We start from the raw sequence: 27991 nt of genomic DNA, 5'->3' as shown, positions 1-27991 counted from the left end.
AAGCCGGCTGAGACATTGAGACAATGGCCTTTCTTATGGAAACATAGCAAGATGTTTATAACTTTGATTTACACCAAAAATATTTCCCTACGTTTAAATTTTGATATTCAGATCTCTCCGCTATACTGGTTTTCATGCTTGACTGATTCTCTGGACTCCAGTTTGGGAACATTATTTATCACTAAAAAAATGAATCTTACTTTCAACAGAAACTGTGGCGTCTGATTGATACTAAAATGTATTCTTCTACTGCAGCACATTGTTCTGCTAAGTATAACACACATATTCTATTAATTCAACACAAAGATTTTATCAGACTAATACGATATTATGTTGAATATGACAGAACATTAGGTTATAAAAATACATTCTAGCATCACTCAGACAACTGACTTTCCGTTGTGTAAATATACATGATATTGTACCTCCCATACCACCCTGTGTGGTTGGAGTGCGTAAATAAATGAACTGTTAAAATTAACATATTCATTTTCTGAGTGTATGAAGTATTAGTTTTTGATGTTTCTTACATTACTCGAACCGATTAAAAACCAGGATTAAAAAACGTTAAGGTAGGATACTAGTAAAAAGTGCCCCACGGCAGTAAAGGCGTGATAAAGCAATTAAGGTCGGCCACTTCCGATCGTAAATTTTAATGAAAAATCTTCACTGATACATCGGAAGATGACACAAGCTTCACTTGTTTACATATAGCATATACAACATGGAGGGCTTCGCATGGGTAAGTGCTTAATATTCTAAAACAAATGTACGGGTGAGATTGCATAGATAATGATTAATTCGACACTGACTAAGATCATAAAATTACTAATGTTTGTCTTCTTCGTTAAAGCATATAGTTATTATACATAAAACCATTTTCAACATAGTGCAAAACTGTCAAAGACACGGTAAAATACTGTAAAATATATACACAGGTGAAAAAATAACCCTTATCCCACATTAAAAACATAGAAAAACTATAAAATCCTAAAACTTCTTTTTTAAATTTACAGATCAAAATTTTGCATCTTCCACGAAGAAAAATGTGAAAGGTGGTATTAAAAAGATAAAGGCAACTATATACAACTTTGGTATATTACAATCCCATCTCACAATTCAACGTGGTTTAACGAACGCGAATCCCGATCATTCTCTCACACAATAATACTGCACCATATTTCTACCATATACTAGTATAGATTGCCAAGACCGTATCTCGGAAGAGCCCTCTCAGGTCACGATCACTCATGTTGTTAAGCCAAACACAGTGAGCTGACGAGTTAGTTTACTGTTTCGAAACGGGTGTATGTCCATTTTTCTCCAGCCCCAGATGACTTAACCCCAGAATGTTTCTCAGGCATACCTGGGTAGATAGTATAGGGTTCCTTCTCGACTGTGTCCATTTTCCTCCACCCAGTGTTAGCTTACCACCAGGAAGTTTCTCAAGTGCCTAGTTAGGTGGTAGAGTTTCTTCAAGGCTTTGTCCATTTTACTGTACTCCAAAACATTGCATACTTTATGTAAGTGGAATATCCGTTTAGTATATACTCCTAACAGCGCATGAGTCGCTCTCTACATTCGCTTTACATCAATGCCACCACTAGCAAATTTTGTAGAGAAATCTTGAACAACGTCCAGGTCACTTGGGTCACTGTGATCAGGCAGGAAGAAATGTCAGAGTTCACAAACAATCCGTCAACCTTTGTTTCTAATTCTACTTTATACAAATGCATTCTTTTTATCTGAAGTATGTACATGATTATATGTAAAAGCTGAAACAATTTTATTGCTGAATACTGATTAATTAGTACCGCGCGAGGACACAAGTGGTGAGACTAAGCCTACCAAACAAGCCAGCTTGCGTCAAAAGGTCAAACTTGTCTAGTGGTAGCAGTGATTAGTCTGGTGTAAATAAATAGTCAATTAACAGAATCGGAAGTGACCCAAAGCCTGCGGCGCATGTTCCAGCTGGGGTTTACTTGATCACACTGTCCATTTTCCGTTTTCTGTTCTCTACACGATCTCAATGCAGGTGAGGCAAGACATACACAAATGTTCATTGTGAAGTAACAGGAAAATGGCATGTGCCCCTGCTCTATTGAGCTCAATTATTAAACGCCTCTGAAAGCTGTTACTTTCGGTTTCCCGTTTCAGTTTCATAATCCGACGTCGTCCAATGTGTTGGTGGCCATTGCTACAGAATGTGTCGCTACAAACACCTGCTGTTTGAGAAGATCCCATTTGTCTAAATTGTTCTGTTCGATGTCAACCATCGTGTCCACGATACCGGGGAAGCTATTGTCAGAATACGAGTCATATTTGCTGGGTGCAAACACGACATGCCTGAGAACAAACAGAACGCCATTACTTCACGCAATCGACGACTGAAATTGTCAAATAAAAAACTTTCCTAACAGTATTATCGATATAAGGATTTAAACTTTCTAGGTATAGAGCACAGATTCTAGTGCTGGAATTCTAGTGCTTTACAAATAATATCTGACAATCTGAAAAACTTTCTTTTATATACAGAAAACGCCTAATTCGGGCAACGTTTGAGCACCCGTGATTTCATATATTGTAATAAACATTAAATTTAGATTTCTGGATGGGCAAATCACCGAACCAATCATTACGCAATAATCTCACTTGTATATCCGTCGACCTGGTAGCCCTTCAGGGTCAATGAACGCTCTCTCCAGGTTCATCAATCTGTCGTTGATCTGCCGCACTTTGAGCTCACTGAAAAATAAGAAAACAAGAAAACAAAACGATAACGAGAAATTCTTGGCAAGTTCGGTGTTCAGAGGGGAAAATCTGTATACTATGGGCCTAGAACACATTTGCAAAGAGCCTTTTCTTGACAGATTCGGGCTTTCCACTAGGATTCTATCGTAAATATATTGTCAAAACCTCAATAGTGTTTTGCGAAAAATGTTCGCAGCACACATTTCCGACAACATCGCTTGACAAGTCACGAAATGAGTAAATGCAGCTAACTAATCTTGCAAAGGTTCCTTCACTCAGTCACTGCATTACACGCTGAGTCCTAAACATTAACCTTTCAAGTGTGTTCTACAGACTCACAGCGATATTATTTATATCCCGAAACAGAAACCTGATATAGTCTTATCCGTTCCATACTTCCCAGACAAGATTTTTGTGGGCGTAAATAACTTTAGGCTTCTTATAAACTTCAATGGCATTTGCGGTGCTTTCTAACTCCTAGACTGTTACGCTTACTGAGCACATTTGTATCTACGAGATCAGCTTATCAGTAGTTTCGTAACAACAATCATGCCATTTGCTATTGTGATCAATATTTGTGTATACATCAAAATGTCATGATCTACTTATTAATACTTAGGGGCCTCCGTGGCTCAGTTGGTTAGGGCGCTAGCGCAGCGTAATGACCCAGAAGTCTCTCACCAATGCGGTCGCTGTGAGTTCAAGTCAAGCTCATGCTGGCTTCCTCTCCGGCCGTACGTGGGAAGGTCTTGCAGCTACCTGCAGATGGTCGTGCGTTTCCCCCGGGCTCTGCCGGTTTCCACCCACCATAATGCTGGCCGCCGTCGTATAAGTGAAATATTCTTGAGTACGGCGTAAAAAACCAATCAAATAAATAAATAAATAAATAACTTATCAATAACTGTAATTTGACATTTTGCATTAAAAGCTTCAGCTGTTCGATTCAGCTGTTCGTAGAGTTGAAACCAAACGTTTACATCTGACAACTGTAAAAATTGTGAGTTTACTAATTTTTGTACAATACCCGTATTTCAATGCTTTCAACACATTAACTAGTGTCATATAAGGCGAGGAAATGTAAGGTAGGGTCATTAAAGCATTGTTTGTAGACAGAAATGGTTACAACGGTATACATAGTTGAAACGAGATAAATAGCTGCAACGGCATAAATAGGTGCAACGCCAAAAACAGACCAAACGTTATAAACAGGCGAAATGCAAAAACAGCCCAAATGGCATAAATAGTGTAAACGGCATAAATAGGCGAAAGACCAAAAAACAGCCCAAACGGAATAAACAGGCGAAACGCCAAAACAGCCCAAACGGCATAAACAGTGTAAACGGCATAAATAGGCGAAAGGCCAACAAACACCCCAAACAGAATAAACAGGCGAAACGCCAAAACAGCCCCAACGGCATAAACAGTGTAAACGGCATAAATAGTGTAAACGGCATAAATAGGTGAGACGCAAAAAACAGCCCAAACGGCATATACAGTGTAGACGGTATATGTAGTGTAAAGGGCATAAAAAGGTGCAAGGCCAAAAACAGCCCAAACGGCATAAATAGTGTAAACAGCCTAAATAGGTGAAACGCTAAAAACAGCCCAAACGGCATAAAGAGTGTAAACGGTATAAATATTGTAAATAGCATAAACAGGTGAAGCGCCCAAAACAGCCCAAACGGCATAAATAGTGTAAACGGCATAAACAGGTGAAACGCCAAAAACAGCCCAAACGGCATAAACAGGCGAAGCGCCAAAAACAGCTCAAACGGCATAAATAGTGTGAAAGCCATAAATAAGGTAAACAGCATAAATACACGAAACGCCTAAAACAGCCCAAAGAGCAAAAAACATGTTAAACAGCATACATAGGTAAATCGTCTCGCTTGTCCACGTAATGGCTGACAGTAACACTCGAACTCCATGTATAGTCACATAAATGTTTCTAACAACAACATGACTATACCCTACTACATTTGACAAACGCTCCTTCTGCATCTCAAATCACAATAATACCTTGGTGAATCAAGATCTTTGATCATTTCGTGAAACTTTGCTGTAGCTTGGGAGAAGTTTTTCGCCGCTGATTTTAATGACTCTGGAAAGAAATAAGTAAAAGACTGATATAACTTGGCACAGAATCAGTGGGTTTACAAAGAGAGAAACGCATTCCCTCTGAAATCACGAAAAACTGCCCTTCTCATCAAAATAGCCATCCATTCTATGTGTACATCTCGTAAGGGTTTATTTAGCAATGCATTAACCCGGATTATCATTCGTTCCCAAGCAACACTTGTACAAAGCGTAATAGCTGTGTCAATAAAGGTGTCACTAAACCTTTCCTTACTCTGTAAAACATAATATGTTATATGCATGGGGATAATATTCCGTTTTTGGTTTCGTATTGTATATATTTATTTATTTATTTGATTGGTGTTTTACGCCGTACTCAAGAATATTTCACTTATACGATGGCGGCCAACATTATGGTGGGAGGAAACCGGGCAGAGCCCGGGAGAAACCCACGACCATCCGCAGGTTGCTGGAAGACCTTCCCACATCGTATTGTATATATGACATGTGTAAAAGGAATAACCACGTCGGTGGGGAGCAGAGCGTAATTAAAAATCAATATAGTCATGCCTATCCTGACCGAAGAATGAAGACAAGCACTTACTCAAGTTAACGTTATTTAACTTCCAGCTTTGTCCAAATAACTCTTCTTTCTCGGTGACAAATTTTTCAATGGCTGTAGAATAGCGTTTTGCGTTGAACGGCAAAATATTTGCTTCTGCGATATCACTGAAAGGAAAATAAAACATATGAGCATCAATAGTTGTGTATATTTCTACATAAATGCAAATCATATAGGCCTACAAACCGGTCTTACTACTCGTGGGACCTTAGTAACAATAAGTGGTCGTTTGCGCAGTGTAATGTTTATTGGAGACCGCTCGTTAAATTCCACGAATATTGTATGCATGTTCCGCACGTCACACATGTTGAACGCTAGAGTGACGTCACTCAATTCAGAGACCGTAATTTCTCACTCAGCGACAGATACAAGAGCCACACGCCTAGCGGTCCTGGAATATTTTTAAGCTTCTGCATCATGTCCAGCCAAGTATATCTTGGTCATGTCGCCGTACATAAAGAATCAGAACAAAACACAGCCCCCCCCCCCACCCTTGTGCTATATGCACACTTTGTATCATCACTTCCTCCCAGCGCTGAACACAGAAATCATTTATAATGTAACATTAATGCAACCGTTTAAGTGGGAGAAAGATTCGCTTCCACGAAGTATTAAGCTACACATAACGTGTAGTTGTAAAATGGGTTAATGTAGACCGGGTTCATATGGCAAATCTGGGTGGTTTTGCCACTTTCAATGCTGCAGCCATATCGTGGGAACATAGCCAACGTGTAGTTATTAGATGGATCAATACAGGCCGAGTACATGTGGTAAGCTTCGTAGGCTGGGAGGCACAGCACGTGGATAACTTACCAGGCTAATATTGCCCATAGCTGGGCCACAGCTAACGTGTATACTTGCAGGATTTGTCCATATAGGCCTAGTACACGTGGTATGTCTCGAAGGCTGAGTGGTATAGCAGGTGGACAACTTACCAGGCTAATATTGTCTATATCTGAGCCATAGCTAACGGGTGTAGTTATAGGATGGGTCAATATAGGACGAGTACATGTAGTATGTCTTGGAAGCTGAGTGGTATAGTAGGTGGATAACTTACAAGGCGAATATCGCCCCATAACTGGGCCATAGCTGACGTGTATAGATGTAGGATGGGTCAATATAGGCCGAGTACATGTGGTACATCTCGTAGGCTGAGTGGTATAGCAGGTGGATAACTTACAAGGTGAATATCGTCCCATAACTGGGCCATAGCTAAAGTGTATAGATGTAGGATGGGTCAATATAGGTCGAGTACATGTGGTACATCTCGTAGGCTAAGTGGTATAGTAGGTGGATAACTTACAAGGCGAATATCGCCCCATAACTGGGCCATAGCTAAAGTGTATAGTTGTAGGATGGGTCCATATAGGCCGAGTACATGTGGTATATCTCGTAGGCTGAGTGGTATAGTAGGTGGATAACTTACCAGGCGAATATCGCCCCATAACTGGGCCATAGCTAACGTGTATAGTTGTAGGATGGGTCCATATAGGCCGAGTACATGTAGTATGTCTCGGAAGCTGAGTGGTATACCAGGTGGATAACTTACCAGGCTAGTATTGCCCATAGCTGGGCCATAGCTAATGTGTAGTTGTAGGATGGGTCAATATAGGCCGAGTACATGTGGTACGTCTCGTAGGCTGAGTGGTATAGTGGGTAGGACAGGATTGGCCATCTGTTCTGAAACACAAATCCACTAATCAGACGGTCTTCGAAAAATGGCAGTTGTACAAGTTAGTTCACATATGTTTGTGTAGCTCGCGTAAATACTGTACCGCTTCAAACATCTTGCAACATCTCCTGAAAAAATCATAACCAAAACGGCGAGTGTTGGATTCGAACCTGTGGCTGCACACTCAAGGGCTAGTAGACTTTCAGCAGCAACTATTATTCATCAGAGCCCTTGCACATCTACAGAGCAACCATCTATAACGGCGTTACCGTGGCTAACAGCATGAATTCAGTACGAAAATTGTGCCATGTGTTAAAATTTCAATTCAGGCCGACCGTCGCTCAGTAGAATATGACCTGTACCGTTACAGCTGCTTCGTGACATCACGTTCAAATAGTGCATACCTGATCGTAAGTGTAATACATATCCGTGGATGGAACACCTGCTCTTTGATAAAAGGTGGCCATGTCACTGCCTGACCCTAGTGAATAGTAGACTCTGAAACAAACAAACACTTCATCACCAAGGCACCAGCTTATATTTACTTAGTTTTATTTATTCTTTAAGAGCACTTTGCTCGCGTGCATGACAGCATCTATTAAAAAGATTTTAAATAAATGACCTTACTTAGTCCTATCGTCTCTTGTTTATTTAATCAGGCTGCCCTCTTCTGCTCAGAACCATCAGTAAATTTTTAAGTGTAGATTTTGAAGAATGTCTTTTCGTGCTTAAAACTTTTCGCCACTAAGGGCAGTGTTCTTTATTCATAAACCTGACCATCGTCGAATAGAACTATTTTAGAGCGTATAAAATCAGAGCAGTAATAACACTGATGGTTGGTAAATATGGTCAACCGTAATACAGTTGAAATCCGGCCTCTTGTCAATCTACCTGTTAGGGTTTTATTACAACTGTTCATGTATATGCATAAAAGTGGCATCATTCATACACGCACGCATTACAACTGTTCATGTATATGCATAAAAGTGGCATCATTCATACACGCACGCATTACAACTGTTCATGTATATGCATAAAAAGTGGCATCATTCATGCACGCGCGCATTACAACTGCTCCTGTACATGATTAAAATGTGGGAACATACACGACCCATAGCGGCATGGCTTAAGCAGAAATAGGTACAAATGAAAAGATGTTACACCTACTTTCCAGAAAAAAAACAGAGCTGTGATGACAGTGTGATAATTGGCATATATGGTTACATGTATAACTCCGATCTCTTGTCAGTTTACCTTCATGCCTAAGCTAAGGTTTTATTACATCTTTTTCATGTATATACTTAAAAAGTATTAACATATGCACGCCCGCCCCAAAGCACCATGGCTTAAACGACATTAGGTATAAAAAAATGCCCTGATGTTAGTTAGTCCAGAATTACTCCAAACATCAATGAAATTAAAATAGTCTAAGCGTCAAGTCCTACATTAGCATAGCCTTCGTAAACCATAAAGGGGCGTTCCAAGTCAATGAGCATACAACAAAATGCTCATGGTTATGTATATAAGTACTCCGGTGTGCCGCCCCATCCAATAGAATATACGGTGGTTCACACTGGCCTTCATAATAAGGAAACTAAAGATAAATGTGTTTTGTCCATACTGTCATACAACCGGTATCTAGTACCACACACTTATAGTTCTGCCTTATACTGTGCCGAAGACACCGGGATGCCAGAAATAGATGGTACCAAGCACCGGGTCATCATGTATGCAGTACTTGGGTTATCCCCTAATAAAGGATTACTGTCAAAATCCAAAGATCATCCATATTTTGCCGATAATTCATTCAAACCACAGTCAGTACTCCTTTAAATGACCAGCGCCGATGCATGTAAGTACAAAGAGTGCCACTTATGTACGACCATATTCAGATTACGAGACAGGAGTCTTATAACAGCTCGATCCCTACTCGGAGTGCGACTGATTTAAGACCCATACTGGTACACATGCTTGGTCAACAAGAATTCATTTGAACCCAATACACCAAACAAATACATTCCTACTCGTATATTATATACGGTAAATATTTGCAATCTCTGTATCTATTTACTCACGAAATCATATCTATCTACATCGTAGACATATAGGGAAATAGGCAATCTGGGTTGTCATAGCAACTGTTGAAATGGACAAATGTAAAGTGCGGTACATTGTCACCTGTGCATCTATTCTTCTGTCTAATTCAAAACTGCAAATACAAAGCATAACTGTTGTAGCCCACACTTTGATACCGACTGACGGGCGAAATAACAGACATACAGACCCAAAAAATCACAATTGATTATTAAATACTCAATCACTTACTCTGGCTCTGTGTCAGGGTTGGATTTATCAGCCGGTAAATGTTTTTTCCAGATGTCATATAAAGTCTTTTCGCTGTTCGATGGTGTTGGGTTAGGTATCTGGAGAAATAAAGTTAAGTGTCTTGATACAGGCATTATGTTGGCCCCAGATCATTGCCGATGTTATTGCGCCGCTCTTGCTGTTAACCAGTGAGGTCGTGCGTTCGACTTCTGCCACCTCCCACACAGGAGATCTCTCAGGCACTTCAGGAATGTATTAGTGAAGTCTTCTTTTAAAAACCCCGATGAAATAAACATACCAAAACATACATACAGACACAACATTTACAAACTTTTAATTAGTTTCTTTAACAAAACAACGAATTAGTGAAATCTTCTTTTAAAAAACCTGATACAAAAATAAACATACCAAAACATATATACAAATACAAGATTATGAACTTTTCCTTATTTTCTTTAAAGGAGAAGAAAACTTACATATAAAAAATACCATTGAAAAGAGTATGCATTTCCTCGCATGTGCATGTCATAAAACCTCATGCCATGTACCTCAAGTTGATAAATTATAAATAAATTGAGCGCCAAAATCCGCTGTGGGCTGATTGTATTAGGGGGAGATTTTCCGTCGGAAAACGACGAAGTGTAGTTCATACATTTCCGGTAGAACTCTTCTTGCCGCTTGACGATCGGGAAACCGGAATCTTGGACATAGGTTCCGAGTTTACACGAACAAGCCGGCAGTTTTAACGACTTTCATTGGCTGATAGGCAACACACCCCCTGCATAAATTACAGGGTGTTGAAAGATGGATGATGCCATGGATTCTGCGATTTATGCCAACTTGCCGTTTGCAGGCTTTAGGTGTGTGGCGAGGAAAAATCGCAAAATTATGCAGCAGGCACCATCAGTTAGAAAAAATTTTGCTCTTTTCAGCCCATAGTGCCTTTTGTAAATTTTCTTCTCCATTAAAGTGAAAGACAGCACTTGACTAATTTTTATGTCCACTGAAAGACTAGCATACAAGGTATCTTAAACCGGCATTAAATATTTTTAAAAAAATTTTTCAACCCAATAAAAGTTTAGTGATACTTCGTCTTGTCATAGCTTCAGCGCGTCTCGATTGTCGACAGCTCTCTACAGATCATACGTCGAAGGTATGCGGTTTGGGCCGAGACGGTATGCTGCTGTCTGACATAATTTGTGATACCGTCGTTTAATATTGCAAGGCCTGTAAATCAACTGATTTTACGTCAGTGGTGGTTCGTAAATTATACACACCTGTCTCACAACACCGCGTGAAATGACCATTCGGCTACACGTAAATGAATCGTTGTAAATGATCTCAAAATGATGTTTTAGGCAGTAGTTCTGGGCTATCATGTGTCACTTCATGGAGTGAATGGGTAAAGGCTACGACACAGCTTAGGCCGTGCAGCCTGATAGCCATGTGTTTGATTGGATAAAATAAAGATGGCTGCCTCGATTCGCACCAGCCATTTGAGCAGTATTGTCATTTTTTTCCACGTGTTATTCGGTGAAATCTGATTAAAACAATAAAGTATGATACTTGACTACCCTGTTCTGTCCCTTCAACAAGACAACGAATTGTTTTACAATCTATAACATGGACTCCTAAAAAAAGTACATTACACACTGTTAAAACACAGTTATGTATACCCTTCACTGGCGGAGAAAACGCTTTGTACAGAACTACATAAAGTGAATGATTATGCATTTTGTACTTGCCAATAAATAGCTTATGGGTACCTTTTTTGTGGCCTCAAAAATTGAGTCTTGTAAGAGAGGGCTTGTACCGATGGCGAGAGCGTAGGTGAAGTCTACTGTGTAGTCGACGTTCAGGTAAGCCACGGCTCGTTCATACAGTACCTTCATATGATCCTATAAGTCACACAGATATACAAATCACATTTAGCAAAACCATTTTTAACACTCATGAAATTATACACTCTTCCAGAAGAAATTTGGGAAAATCTTTTGACATTTGCTTGTGGGAAACTTCTCCATACGTTAGCTGTTCTGTTTGATGGAGTATACTCTACAAAATGAATCTGCTGATTTTAACAGAAAGTATGTCATCTGAGCGATGCTAGAATGTATTCTGTTATCATGACACAATGTTCTGTTATATTCAACACAATATCTTGTTAGTCTAATAGAATCTTTAAGTTGAATTAATAGAATATGTGTGTTATATTTAACAGAACGATTTGCTGCAATAACGGAATACATTCTACCACCACTCAGACAACAGACTTTCTGCTAAACTTAGCACATTATTTTTTGAGTGTAAAAGAAATTTGTATTCACTGAGTACATGCATATTTAAAAATACATATGGCTTTTCTTTTCATATTCAGACGTACATTTTGTACTTTTAGGATTGTTAAGTAACAATGTAAGACGAATTCTTTCGAAATATTCATATGGCGAGAACCTTTCACTGAATATCTAACAACTGAAACATTTAATCGGAATTATGCCAATTGTCTTATGGAAACCCACCTCCACCCATTCCGTGGAGCCCAGAAGACCTTCTTCCTCCCCACTCCATGAGCAAATGACGATAGTGCGACGCGGTCTCCATCCTGAAATACATGGCAACCACTAGAATAATTACAGAGTATGTCTCACGCCAGTGTTTGTTTACTTAGGGTTTCAACGCTTCGATCAAATTATTTCCGACATCTCACGACTATAAATGCTTGTCAGATAATCTGGGTTTCTCACAAAATCAAAATATACCAAGCATGCACTAAATACTCTTCAACAGTTGCAATGGAGATAAAGTGCTTACTAACTAGGTAATGGAGATACAGGATCAATGACCCTGAAAATAGGCGAAGGTTAATAATAAACAACACGGTTCTTCTACATGACAGTGCACGTGTGGTACCAGATTGATGAGAATTGCTGAAAGAGTTCAAGAGATAAGGTGTTAATAAAACTCTCAAGATCTATAATTTAAATGACCCTAATGACCTTGAAAAATCTAACCAAAGTCAACGAAAATGATCAGTGTTCTTCCCAGTCCTTAATTGAAATGTTTGGCTACAAGCGTTCAAAAGATCAAAAGAAAATGGACAGACGGACGAATTGATTCCAACCGGTATGATACCCTTATCCCCCAAATATGGAAAATATCTATGTGCTTCACAGATATACTTCATTTAAATAAAGCTATTGACCTTGAAAAAAGTGACTAAGGTCACAGAAAAGGAACAGTGTTCTTCCCAATGCTCAGGCATAAACGTCTGTTAAAAATGACTAGAAGCATTCAAAAGATAGAGCGTTTGCAAAGAAATGGACAAATATCAAGCGATATGGCAATACCTCTACAGGCCAAATTTATCGAAAATATCCATTTGTGGAAAATATCGCCAACATGGCCACCAAACCAGCACAAGTTGATATCTTGGTCTGGCACGAAGCTGAATAGGCACTGGGGTTATACATGCATGGGGAAGGAAAGGTAAAACACCGAGTATACATGGGCAAATGTGGCTTCATTGCATACGGTCTTACCGGTTTTCAGCATGTTGCCAAAGACTCGGCTGATTTCCAGCGCCGCCGCCGAGCCAGAGAGAGGATCTATGGCACCGTAGACCCAGGTGTCGTGATGATTACCCAGTATAACATACCTGTCTGAAATCAACAGGCAAAGCAGTCATGATTACCATGGCGAGTTGCTTAACTGATAACCGAATACCGTGCATCGTCATTTATAAACAAATTACACAAACCGTAAATGTCTTCCAGTAGGTAGTTACCACAAAATATCATTTTCCCAAGATTTACAGAATTTATTTATTTATTTAATTAGTGTTTAACGCCGTACTCAAGAATTTTTCACGCAATTATTAACCCGTCATAGCAAGTAGCTTTAAATCCTACGATACAACAAGGAAAGATCACAGTTCACAGCCGTGGGGAAAACACATCGATTTATTTATCTATTTAATTGTTGTTTTATTCCGGTGGCCAGTATTATGGTCAGAGGAAATCGGGCCGAGGAAACACAGGACCATCGTACGACCGGAGATCTAGTCAGCGAAAAAGAGGCACCATGTTTGGAATTTACAATTTATCTTGCATGTGTCATAAATTACTTTATTTATTGGTGTTTACAGATAGGCATAGATGCCATTTGGATTTATTTATTTATTTATTTGATTGGTGTTTTACGCCGTACTCAAGAATATTTCACTTATACGACGGCGACCAGCATTATGGTGGGTGGAAACCGGGCACAGCCCGGGGGAAACCCACGACCATCCGCAGGTTGCTGACAGACCTTCCCACTTACGGCCGGAGAGGAAGCCAGCATGAGCTGGACTTGAACTCACAGCGACCGCATTGGTGAGAGGCTCCTGGGTCATTACGCTGCGCTAGCGCGCTAACCGACTGAGCCACGGAGGCCCCTATGTCATTTGGAAAGTGAATTAAGTAACAGTATTATCGTTAATAGAGATTACACTTTCTGAATACAGCACAGATTCTAGTGCTGAAATTTGGCTGAGACCACTGCGGGTTTCGAACCAGAGGCCTCAGAGTCAGGCACCAAATCGAAATTTGAATGTTATTTACTCCACCAGTATATCAAACCATCCTCAGCGATCGCACAACATCCCATTTTGTTGTTCTACTTCTAACGGTATAATCAAAGAGTTCTTCGTTTACGCATGTCCGACATCTATCTACATGAAATTATCCTGACTCACCTAGTTCCAGGCTGACCTTTATCATCATCCTCACTTACTTGGTTCCACACTGTTCTTTATACTGTCGCTATAATCACAGACCCTCACCCTGGCTCACATGTTTCCACACTGCTCTTCATACTGTCGCTATAATCACAGAACCCTCACCCTGGCTCACATATTTCCACACTGCCCTTTATACTGTCGATATAATCACAGACCGTCACCCTGGCTCACATGTTTCCACACTGCCCTTTATACTGTCGGTATAATCACAGACCCTCACCCTGGTTCACACGTTTCCACACTGCCCTTCATACTGTCGCTATAATCACAGACCTCACCCTGGCTCACATATTTCCACACTACCCTTTACACTGTCGCTATAATCACAGACCGTCGCCCTGGCTCACATGTTTTCAGACTGCACTTTTACTGTTGCTCTAATCACAAACCGTCACCTTGGCTCACCTGGTTCCAGACTACCCTTAATTGTCGCTATAATCACAGACCGTCGCCCTGGCTCACATGTTTCCACACTGCCCTTTAAGCTGTCGCTATAATCACAGACCGTCGCCTTGGCTCACATGTTTCCACACTGCCCTTTATACTGTCGCTATAATCACAGACCGTCGCCTTGGCTCACACGTTTCCACACTGCCCTTCATACTGTCGTTATAATCACAGACCCTCACCCTGGCTCACATATTTCCACACTGCCCTTTATACTGTCGCTATAATCACAGACCCTCACCCTGGCTCACATGTTTCCACACTGCCCTTTATACTGTCGCTATAATCACAGACCGTCGCCCTGGCTCACACGTTTCCACACTGCCCTTCATACTGTCGCTATAATCACAGACCCTCCCTCACCCTGGCTCACATATTTCCACACTGCCCTTTATACTGTCGCTATAATCACAGACCGTCGCCCTGGCTCACATGTTTTCAGACTGCACTTTTACTGTTGCTCTAATCACAAACTGTCACCTTGGCTCACCTGGTTCCAGACTGCCCTTAATTGTCGCTATAATATTCTTCACGGGGCGGATCTTCACGTAGTTATTTACCTCCAATCGCACCTCTCTGCAAGAGACCAAAAACTTCACTGGATATAACCATATCTAGACATAAGGCAAACATGCTTTCTTGTCTGCATAGACATCGCATTATTGTCATAAAATGACAGTAAGCAATGTTATTCTCTACAAGGTTTCTCGATGGAAACATGACTTATAACACGAGAATAACTGTTATAATTCTACTCCCTAAACGTGGACACCGCCATACAGCCATTCCATGTCAGGAAGCACTATAATTCTCCGGACACTTTATTGAAATACTGGTTTTAGGGTCACTTTCCTTTCGGATATCGTGGCCCGTCAAATCAGCGCTTTTATTCATGCATTATACATTGTTTGTTTGTTTTTTGTTTACAATGCGTCTGGTCTATTTACATATTTACTTTTAGATTTTTTGCAATATATATTTTGATGACTTGAACAGATTCAATAACTTATCTAGTTCTGCGGACAATAACACATACGACACCTATACACCACGTGTAGGTAACGCTTCGTTAAATTTGTTTATTTGGTTTTTGCCTTTTTAAACCAGTAACTAGAGATTTTCACGCAGGGGAGTAGGTTTTTGTGAACCAGACAAAGCCACAAGAACCCTCACGCTGAGCGACGAACGAGGGAGGGAAGAACCAAAACTGCCAACTGCCAACTGCCAATTAAAAGTCTTAGGCACGACAAGGCTCCCCCAGTTACGAAATTCTTTTCATACCTGTACCTTCCTACCACAACAGGAGCAAATTTTTTCTTTATTCAGTAACACAGATATTCAAAATTGTGTGTTAAAACCTTGCAGTTTGAGTATATGGCGTTGCATATGATGACAAAATGTAGAAGTTCTTTCCGCCTTTATTTATTTATTATTTATTTATTTTATTGGTATTTTACGCCGTGCTCAAGAATACTTCACTTCTACAACGACGGCCAGCATTATGGTTGAAGGAAACTGGGCCTTTCCGCCTTTAACAAAGCGGTCCAACTTTCCCTGTGGTATACGTCACACTTTTTGTGAATGTAGGTAGTAGGCGTAGAGTGAAACGTCACTGCAGAAAACTGTGACTGATGCATATACGTGTCTTTACACTCATTACTCCTGGGGTTACAACTACGCTTCACATTGCCAAAGGTAATTTTTCCTTATTTCAGTATGCAGACAGGCGAGCTAATATTGTCGGCGGCAATTACACGATAACATCGGTAGTGGGTTAATCGTCTCCACAGAATGCTCACTCACGCTTTTATTTCGAGAACTCTGTACATAATAACCCTTTGTACAATGTTTAGCACGTATATCGTGCAATCATACATCAGTTTACCTTTTAGACCTCTCCAGGACACCGTTAAAAGAGAAGCAACAGTAAAAGAGAAGAAACAGTGTATATAGAATATACCAGATACTAGTATATTAAACTCAAACTCACGTTAATGGGTCGTCCATATCTGGTCCAATGTGATAGGTGAAGTTGAGACCGCCTTGCCAAGCTGTCGGTGCTTTGCGACCACCCATACGACTGCATGGAAACGATTTCAACAAAAACAACTTAGCTAATTCACGCACAGCGAAGGAAATATTGTGGCATCTTGTGCTTGGCCATATACCTTAGATTTCCATACACAATCAGTAACTTACGGTTATAGTATCTTAGATTTACAGGCATAATAAGTAACTTACGGCTAGCTACTTACATTTCGATGCACCATAAATAGCTTACGACATACGCCATTTTTTAACTTGAAACTTAAGGCTATGCCCATTAAAGCTGTTTAAATATGTTATATTTCCAAGGATGGCCATTAACTTAGAGTTTACGGTCGTTTCTAGCTATGAATAGAGGACAGAAAGCATTATTTGTTTATTTATTTGAAATATGGTCCAAGCTGTAGGTTATACTGTACGACGGTCAGTTTCATGACTGGAGGAAAATGGAGTGTCAAGAACAAACCCCAGAACTTAATTATTGACGACCTTTCTCACACGCGACGCACATATTTCAATCCCTCTCACCAATGCGGTCGCTGCGAGTTCAAGCCCAGCTCATGCTGGCTTCCTCTCCGGCCGTAAGTGGGAAGGTCTGCCAGCAGCCTGCGGATGGTCGTGGGTTTCCACCAGGCTCCACCCGGTTTCCTCCCACCATAATGTTGGCCGCCGTCGTATAAGTGAAATATTCATGAGTACAGCGTAAAACACCAATCAAATAGATAAATAAAATAAATATTTCAATTCCCAGATCGAGATCAGAGCTAATACCTTATTGGTTGGAAGAAGGCATATCGTTCCACACATTTTCATAATAAACTATCTAAACCACCGTTCGAGCGTTATCGATTGCTGACGAGTATACCAAGGCCCAGAAGAATCACGACAATTCTTTATTTTGACCAGGATTGAACCAAAACAGCTTGTACAAGATTGTCTGAATTTATATATTCATTTAATTTTTGTTTAATGCTCTGTTCAAGAAGTTTTCACTTGTGTGACAATGGTGTGTAAATTATAAGATCTTTATTTGATTATTTTCGACAATTCAGTGTACGAGTCCACTGATTTAGGAGAGTATTCCGTGTTTCAGTGTCATTGTATATACCTGATACAACTACGACGCCCATACACATTCATTATATAACAAATATATACCTCAAAATGTGGTAGGCGTCACCGTAGCCGATTGGTTGACACGGAATCTTCGGGAGGTCAACCTCACTGACGTCAAGGCGATAAGCGTAGTCTGAAATGAAAATATTTTTCAGATGATTTCAACCTGAAATTTTTCAGCCTTAAACATTCACTTTAAGGCTGGTATCTAGCGTGCAGTTAAGTTAAAAAAGAGACAATTACACGTCCGAATCGTTATTTTCACTCATTAAAACACTGATAACAAATATCTGCATACCACATGCAAAAGCGAAAGCGAAAGCAAAAGCAACGTACACGGACTCAAATTACACGTGTTGGAAAGTTCTGAGGTTAGCCCTCCAAATTTAGAAATCTTAAATATTTAGCCGGTAATCATCGGCTTCTTATAGATTTTTCCTAGAATATATGAAGGCCTGATATGAAAACAGCGTTGTCTTTTGAGGACAGTGCAAAAGCTTCCCTGCATTGCAGTTATATCACCATTATTTGCACGCTTTCTCAATTCAAAATAATAATTATGAGACACATAACTATTTATTATATCATTTACACCACACGTTTGTCGCATAAATGTTCACACACACATTTTACAGTTTTTGGTGTCAGAAGTGAGATAAATTTAAAACTACTCAATACTAAATATTCAACACCAGCTCCAGGAAATGGAGATCTGTAAACGTTACCTGTGGCGGGGTAGAAGGGTGTGAGGTAATCTCCATCCCCACCCACAGTGCCTCTCTGTAGCCCTGAGGGAGGCATCCACCAGGAGTCAGGGTATGTCTTGGAGGAGTTATCTGCATTAAAGTCAGCTGGGTCGGTAAACAAAATCAACCCAGAAGCATTGAACTTCCACGCATTCTTCAACTGAAAACACATCCAAATGTAACTTTAGGATCTGACAGCAAAATTAGACTTCAAATCTAGGTAATGGCATTAACCAGTTAAAACACAAAGCAAACCATGCAATTCACCATACCACAGTCGCACAGTTACAAGGAAGAGTGTTCACGAGGTAATTAAGATCTGACAAAGGAAAAGGGCACTGAAAAACCATCAGAATCTTGTACATGATTAGGTGTACATGAGGTACAAGGTAATCTTTTTCATAAGCTTGCAACAAAATATGACTATCGCCACAGAATATGATCCCGCAGGCATAGAAACACTTGGTCAATGTCACCGAAACTTAACCGGGTTGATAACCAAAAGAAGATATGGCTTATGTCTTCCGTCCTAATTTCGTAAACTTTATACAGCTTCTTTGGTTCCCTGGTGGTTTCTGTTAAACGTCGTTCTGGGAATTGGCCTTACGATCATTGATCCTGAACGACCACTGGTTGACAGCTTGTGCACAAATGTCTGTTTCGACGCATAGATTCACAAAAAACAATTAAAAATGATTCTTTGGAAGCGGACACGTATTGCATACCTAAACGTTTTGTAATTTCTTCTTCGGAAACACGTCACCTGATATCTTGTCTGAGCGGAATCACCATGTAATAGCGTTACCGTCATTATCTTACTCTTACCTTGTCTCCACGGAATCACCATATCATAGTGTTACCATCCTTGTCTTACCCTTACCTTGTCTCCACGGAATCACCATATCATAGTGTAACCATCCTTATCTTACCCTTACCTTGTCTCCACGGAATCACCATATCATAGTGTTACCATCCTTGTCTTACCCTTACCTTGTCTCCACGGAATCACCATATCATAGTGTAACCATCCTTATCTTACCCTTACCTTGTCTCCACTGAATCACCATATCATAGTGTTACCATCCTTATCTTACTCTCATAGTGTAACCATCCTTATCTTACCCTTACCTTGTCTCCACGGAATCACCATGTCACAGTATTACCATCCTTGTCTTACCCTTACCTTGTCTCCACTGAATCACCATATCATAGTGTTACCATCCTTATCTTACCCTTACCTTGTCTCCACGGAATACTCTTCCATACCGGGCGATGACAAGCGTATTCGTAAAATCCACTGACAAGTTGTCACGCAAAAAACAGAAAATCCTCAATACGACCATAATTGACGTAAATAATCTTCCCCTACAATATAAGCAGAAGAAACATTCTTTCATTTATATGTTCAAACAACGGTTAACGGCAAGAGTTACCGGAGTAAACCACCTACTTATGGCAGGTTGCTGACGAACTTTCCCCAGAGAAGCACATCATATTTGTGGAAGACAGGTGATCTTCAAGGAAGGCTAGATTGCACAAACGGACACACGAGCGTCGTTGGACGGTCATTGTCCCCAAGGCCAGGTGCCTTGTGTGGTTTTATACCAAGCTATGTGCTCGTTTGTTATACGTTACTGTTTCTGAATAATTCAGCACGTAAACAAAGAGGTTACACACAAGTACTGCAACAGCAACGTAACAGCGGAGCAGGATGTGTTTTTACACAGCCTGGAACCGACTTGTAACGGCGGGAAATGTTCAGCAAATCACACCAAGACTTACCTGAGCCTGCCCAGCAGGTGCGAACGAATTATACGGCGGAACAATTTTAGAGTTATCTTCCCCTGATAAACCTTTCTCATAGGGCTGTGACTGGAATAGCACGGTTCCTCCACTGAGCACTTGAACCTGTAGATATCCAGAGACAAAATGCCGTTTTGCAATCACATCTGACATACAATACCATTCAAAGAATGCAAGGGGAGCAAACCAAAACATGTTTCAAAGATCCAATGTGATGATTTCAATCAACGTCAGAAGGTAATGAATAATAAACTACTGTTTCGAGGATACTGTTGACAATTATGTACAGAGGGTTCAAGGAATCTGGCTAACTTTTTCATAGTTATTACAGTGGTATCTAATTAACCCTGGATTAGCCCAGGGTTAAAGCGGAAGCATCCATGTTTATTACATCGACTCGGTCGACTGTTATTACATGAACAGTTGCAATCAAAGCCTGACAGAGATACCTATATTTGTACTCCACGTGGACATTATTCACGGACAACTACGACAAATTTAAAGAGGTGTAAACCTACTGATTGTCGTGGATTGGTTCTCTCACCAATGCGGTCGCTGTGAGTTCAAGTCCAGCTCATGCTGGCTTCCTCTCCGGCCGTATGTGAGAAGGTCTGTCATCAACCTGCGAATGGTCGTGGGTTTCCCCCGGGCTCTGCCCGGTTTCCTCCCCACCGTATAGTTTTTTTGTTTTTTTTTTTTGTTTTGATTGGTGTTTTACGCTGTACTCAAGAATATTTCACTTATACGACGGCGGCCAGTGTTATGGTGGGCGGAAACCGGGCACAGCCCGGAAGAAACCTACGACCATTCGCAGGCTGATGACAGACCTTCTCACATACAGCCGGAGAGGAAGCCAGCATAAGCTGGACTTGAACTCACAGCGACCGCAATGGTGAGAGACTCCTGGGTCATTACGCTGCGCTAGCGCTCTAACCAACTGAGCCACGGAGGCTCCCCCCCCCCTCCCCACCGTATAGTGCTGACCGCCGTCGTATAAGTGAAATATTTTATTTGAGTACGGCGTAAAACGCCATTCAAATAGATAAATAAATAAATAAAGTGATGTAATATCTACAGAACATGTCTTCCCTGTTCAAAAAAACAACAACTGATCAATGCTTCCGTCTTACATGTTACCAGCTTTATTTACACTTTATATAACTTATCTTAGACACTGCTTTGGGAACAGGGCCCGGTTGTATTCAGAATTCATACCAGATTTAACTTAAAGCCAGTCTTCAATTTAATACTTAGCCCCAAAATAATTGTGGTATAGTATAATATATATGAACTAAATATTCTGCTGTTACACTTTGACTTCTGAAAACTGCACTGGCTGCAGAAGTTGGCTAAATGTAAAAAAAATGACTTAATACCACTATTAGCTAATATACATTCGAACAACTAGCTGAAGCAGGGTGCTTTAAGTTGTTCTGGAGTAGGTGTTTTTATTATCCACATGGAACGCTCCTTCATTGTTTACGAGACGTATACGAATGTCGGACTTTACAGATTCACGTTTCTTAACCACAGAGTCGCATTACTATTCCCTTGGGGGGCTTCAATGGCCGAGGGGAAGTCCGCGCGGCATAATTACCCAGGAGTCTCTCACCAATGCCGTCGTTGTGAGTTTAAGTCCAGCTCATGCTGGCTTCCTCTCCGGCCGTACGTGGGAAGGTCTTGCAGCAACCTGCAGATGGTCGTGGGTTTCCCCCGGGCTCTGCCCGGTTTCCTCCCACCATAACGCTGGCCGCCGTCGTCTAAGTGAAATATTCTTGAGTACGGCGTAAAACACCAATCAAATAAATAAATAAATAAATACTATTCCCTTTAAGGAGCTGTACCACATGCCAAGGTTTTGGCCTCTCTTTAGCGACCAATAAATACAATTTCTGACCGTGATATGTCCGTGATAACATATTAAGTGGTCTGCAGTTAGACAGTTCACATGATAGTTATGATAGTTAAGTTATGTATGATCTCTTACTCTATAAATACACACTATCGCCATTAAGTAGATGAATAAATTCTTGAGAACGCCCTTAAAAATCCCTGAAATAAATAAACCAAGCTAGTTGATGGTAGACTTTTATTTCCATGGGAGGTTTAGCTTGAGAATTTATCACCGTCGTCAAGTATACAGTGACCTATATCATCCCACGGCCCAAATTTATTGCGCTACACTCAAAAAAATAATTCGTTATATCTCACTGAAAGTCTATTGTCTGAGTGATCCTGGAATGTATTCTGCTATTGCGGCAGATTATTCTGTTAAATACAACAATATAATAGACGTACACACATACTCTATTAGTTCAACATCAATATTCTATTACACCAACAGAATATTATGTTGAATATAACAGAATATTGTGTTACAATAACAGAATATATTCTAGCATCACTCAAACAATTGAGTGTCTGTTAAAAATTAGAGATTAACTTTTTTTTAGCAGTCATTTGTCATAAATTAAGAATCCATCTCCCTTTTGCAATAACCCCCCTGGAAGCGGACACAAATTCTACGGACATTAAGTCTAAAAATCTGACCTTATTTGGGTTGGAGCTGTTGGGGTATGACATCAGTACGTCGTAGGACTTCACCTTCACTGAGTCAAGTCCATGTGAACTCATTTGAGCGACAATATAGTCCACGGCCTCGAACTCTCCATCTGTGGCTGTTAACCGAGGTTTATTCGTCAGAAACCTGTAAACAATATACAATAGCCATTAAATTGGTATAACACATACCCAAGAGGAAATTGACGTGGCCAACGGAGCATTGTGCACAGTGAACAGATTGTCTGCAGTAAACACTGTCCCAACACTGTCTACACTGAACAGATTGTCTGCAGTGAACACTGTCCCAAGTGAACATTGTCTGTAGTGTGAACATGGTTCACAGCGAACAGATTGTCTGCAACAAACACTGTCCCAAGTGAACACTGTCCACAATGTGAACATTGTGCACAAAGAACAGATTGTCTGCAGTAAACACTGTTCCAAGTGGTATTGTCCACAGCGAGAACATTGTCCACAGTGAACAGATTGTCTAAAGTGAATACTGTCCGTGGATCGTCACTGTGACAGCTTCATGGGGGAGCTACGATTTTTGCCCTGTGTGGTTATACTGTGGATTTCTATCATAGGCGATACCTGTATCAGTCGAAGTGAAAAAAAGTGACATAGCGCTATAGAATACAATAAAGACTTACAATATACAAAGTAAAACCAGAGCAGCGACAACAGTGTGATAGCTGGCAAACAGTCACACGTAACCGGTGAAATACGTCATCAGTTAAGGTATTATTTTTGTAACTGTTCATGTAAAAGCTTTGAGAACGCTGAGTCCACCAGCAGAAAGTCGAAGTCAAAACTCCATCGTAACAGAAGACGCCTACAGAGTTTATCTCGTTGTGTTTCTATTTTAGTTTATTTATTGTTCGATTGCGAATACTTACTTGTGTGATGGTCTGCCAGCAGCCTGTGTATGGTTGTGGGTTTCGCTCGGAATCTGCCTAGTTACCTTCCACCATAATACTGGCCGCCATCGCATAAGTGAAATATTCTTGAGTACGGCGTAAAACACCAATCAAATAAATAAAATAAATTAATACTTACTTGTGATATTCTTTAATTTTATCTCGAGATAAACCGGAGAGGATTTTGCCTGTGGTTGTAGGAATGTCGCTGAAGATGTCAAAAAGTGAATAAAAACAAAATGGTATAATTTTACACAAATTAGTCAGTAATAAAAAGTTAAAAGTGTTCCAAATTCTTGTCGAACTTTTAAAAAAATTTATATTTTACAACTGACTCGATTATTAGTAAAGCAAAACAACTGTGCTGTAAGTGGTCAAGATTTTATGTCACTTAAAATTCTCAAGGATTCATACTGGTGTAAAACAGACGAACCTGGTGTGGTTTTGGCTTTTGGCTGGATGTGCAAACCAACCGATGACAAAGCCTACTGCAAGACATACAAAGCAAGCCAACATGGCGACGAGAAGATAGAACCTGAAGTTTTGTCCTGACTTGTAGGACGTATCCAGATAGTCCCTGCTGCCCTCTCCTCTCTCAAACGTCAACGATCTGAATAAATGAATGAACAATTAGCGCTTAACGTCACATTGGCAGTATTTTAGACATATCGGGGGGTTGAGGGGGCATTATACAACCATATAGAAAACAGTTGTGGCCTTTGATATCCAAAACAGAAATCAAACGCTTTCGAAAACTGTCTAACACAGAAAAAATCAGTTAAAACTCGAAAACCACACAGCAGTATGCTAGTTGTCATTTACCCCATTCGTGACCAGTGTGCTGAGATCATGTTTTTTTCACGTCGGGACATCCTGAGGCGGCATCAACGATCTGTGACAAACACGGAAATTATGTTTTAAGACTGCTAAAGAGAAATCTAAATCGTAAAGTTCAAGACACACAGCATACCGCATGATTGTTTCCAATACATCTTTTGGCAGCAGCTTCTCATGTACGGCGGCTGGTTTCTCGGATGGTAGATATCTGCGCCGTTTGAAAAGCAATCAACCAATCTAAAATAATCTCTGCTGTAACTGAGGGCCCTTTGTAAGTTTTATTTCAGAGATAAATAAAGGGTAAAAGTCCACACGTTATCACACGTACTAACGTGAGTTGACGCAGTGGATATGTCACTTTCTCTTCGGAGAATGATATGGTATCTTTAATAAAACGAAGCCCTCTCAACGTTACCAGCGTGTCATGGCGACGTTATGCCTACAACGTTGGCTGCCATGGTAGTTATGGGTACGTAACGTTGTAGGAGGGCTTCGTGTACATATGTCCTGCACATCTGCTAACAGTTACATGATAACAGATCTTTGTCAATACCTGAACTCGCTGAAGGTCTTATTTTTTTTTCAGAAGTGCAAATTAATTGCCTTATTGGGGGTATAGGACTAAGGTATCGTTTTATTTGCACCCTTTTCCTTTAAGCACGACATAAAACTTCAGTATGGTATATTCATTTTAATAAAGTTAGCTGTGAAGTGACATTATTTTCATTTTACATTACGAAACCTAGCCTGCCAATTAATGAATATAAATAATCACTAGTTAGTATGACTCAAATGTCCTGAAAAATATTCCCGGTTACAATAAAGATAACAGTAAGAGATATAAGTAATTTCCGCCCTATAGTTACGATGAACAGCGTGTGAATACACCACAGGACATGTAAAAGATGACTCTAAATTATACGAATCCACGCCGCGAGACAACAAGTCATCGGTATACTGGTAATCCTATCTCTTAACAGTTCGTTTGTTCATGGAACTGTGCCTCGAGATATCAAGATTTATCTCTTATGAATCACCGTTAGTGCATCTGACATTTGTCAATCTGCACATAAAATCTGACAACAGCACAATACCCACAACAGTAGGACCCAAAGCACTGAATGGTAAGATCTATCCATTCAAAATCAACCTGTAGAAACTACCCCATCACCCCTCACATTCACCCCAACGAGACACCAACAGGTTACCTGAGACACACCCTAACCACATCACGGATGTGAACAAAAAAACAGTTTCTTATATTCTATAGCATATATCGGTTATCGTTCACTGAATAAGGTGTAGGTGATATGAGTTAAATGGTATTAGAGACGATAGTGTGATGACTTCCCAGTCCATTACAACAAGGACGAAATACAACACAGACGTTAAGCCTCTGGGACTAACGACCCACGTACAAGTGACAGATTGCATGATAAATTTAGAAAACATCATGCAGAGAAATATAACTCAAGCCTGTAGTTAAAGAGAGCATTGATGACACCGTGGTAAACTTATCGCACATAACGATCGAATTACTCCCACGCTTCACTGGAGTCTCAGATTTAGTCAGACTTGTGGTGTTGAACACAACCCATTGACAATTCTGAATTTCCCTTATTTTGCAGTCTTCTGCATCATATATAATCTTACCGCAATGTACCGATAAAAATACTTACTATGCATCACATTATCAGAATCTTTTACATTTTCGAAACCTAGGACTATACGGCGTAGCTATACATAGCTGCATGTGTACAATGTGGCTGAGCTTTGTAATATCTGTATCATATACGGTACTCAGTAGGCTTGAAATGCTGTTCAGGTCCCATGACCTCGAACAGCATTTAAAGCCTACCGAATACCGTATATAACACGGATATTACAAAGCAATCTTTCTAAGGATCTAACTTTATGACGAAGTCTCCTTACATCACCTGAGGTCATTTCCTTGCGGTACCTCGGATTTAGTTTGTGAGGTACCCTTTCGAATTACTTTGCGGTACCCTCGGGGTTTCTTTTGTTTTACCCTCCGATTTTCCTTTCTCCACAGGCAGAAAGAGTTCGTAGGGGTGAACCTCACAAGAGTATGTATCCCCTACTTAATTAAACGTACGTAAGCCAATGCATTATAAACAAAACATCTACAAAGTACAGTTGAAGACGATCAATCTTGTCTTACCCTTTCGCCATGGCGACGATGTGTTCCTTTGTGAATCGTTTTGTATGTGGGACTTGTTTGCTCACGCTTACTGAACTTGTAGTCCTCCTAATAAGCCCGCGGGTTCTTCAGTAGTTTGTACCTCGCGTCTTAACCCCCCCGCTCTAATACTCAACACGTCGTTACAATACGTATCCCACAGAATATGACGGCTCTTCAGCGTTGTGTGGTCCACACACACCTCATTACTGCACATACGCTATTCATATACAAATTAGGTTATCTCATTCTGTAAGTTTGTCAAAGTTAACTTTATATAGGCTCGCTGCAAGCTTTATCCTCCACCGTAAACATGGTCGGGCCATGTGTTGTGCTGTAACCTTTCTCCGTGCTTGCCCATCGCAATGCGACGAAACTGAACAAATGCTAATCTTCGCTATGGTATCACCTAACAACGCCTAGTGGCGAATGTCTCAACAAATTGCTCAAGGTGTGTTTAAGGTTATCTGGTCAGATTTAATATTTCAAAGAGGAAGCAAGTTCAATAGACATTCTTTCGTGAAAGCTCTGGAAACAGATTATCTGATACTTAAGTATCACGAGATACAACGGCATGCATGTGAGTGCGGTCGATGTGACTGTATTGATAACAGAAGGTCATCCTGAACATCGCCCTAACATCGTTCCATCGCTTCGCAACACCTACGTTCTATCGTGTATTTATGTATGCTTTGGGTTTAACGTCGTACAATTTTTCAGTCCACATAGCGACGAGAATCATTAGATATGTGTACATACACTGTGTCTTCTTGTGGCAAGGCGGAGTCCATGCCGCCAAGGTGCAACCTGCCACTCAAGTATCATGGCGAAGACACCAGATATGACATCTCCACCCAGTCACATTATACTGACACCGAGCCAACCAGTCAAGTTTCCTTGCTCTAACCTATCAGTGCTGAGCGCTAGGCGCTGCAGCAGCAAGTCTTTGTTACAACACGACATGGGTTTGATACCGAGTCTCCCAACTTCGAGGCGGACGCTGTATAATCATTAGGCCACTGAAGCGGCTCCGTTCCATCGTGCGATGGCTTCGTACCATCGACCGATTGGCCGATGGGGAACGA

At 40.5% G+C, this 27991-nt stretch overlaps 1 protein-coding gene across 1 annotated transcript; it reads right to left on the bottom strand.

Annotated features, from left to right (window-relative positions):
* Nucleotides 1-27246, bottom strand: LOC135481068 (N-acetylated-alpha-linked acidic dipeptidase 2-like). The gene is given in 21 exon segments (XM_064761003.1): nucleotides 1-2346; nucleotides 2653-2745; nucleotides 4771-4852; nucleotides 5432-5556; nucleotides 6999-7129; nucleotides 7526-7619; nucleotides 9447-9544; nucleotides 11213-11344; nucleotides 11969-12051; nucleotides 12989-13108; nucleotides 15167-15252; nucleotides 16667-16756; nucleotides 17881-17971; nucleotides 18564-18744; nucleotides 19823-19903; nucleotides 19905-19949; nucleotides 20367-20492; nucleotides 22938-23094; nucleotides 24009-24077; nucleotides 24303-24479; nucleotides 26889-27246. Coding segments are annotated over 21 exon segments (2259 nt in total). The 5' UTR covers nucleotides 26900-27246; the 3' UTR covers nucleotides 1-2159.
* Nucleotides 27247-27991: the final 745 nt, after the last annotated feature.

Source organism: Liolophura sinensis, chromosome 1, assembly GCF_032854445.1.
Source record: "Liolophura sinensis isolate JHLJ2023 chromosome 1, CUHK_Ljap_v2, whole genome shotgun sequence".
In the NCBI taxonomy this organism is placed as follows: domain Eukaryota; kingdom Metazoa; phylum Mollusca; class Polyplacophora; order Chitonida; family Chitonidae; genus Liolophura; species Liolophura sinensis.
The sequence above is the reverse complement of the archived record's forward strand: the minus strand, read 5'-3'. Positions and strand labels throughout refer to the sequence as shown.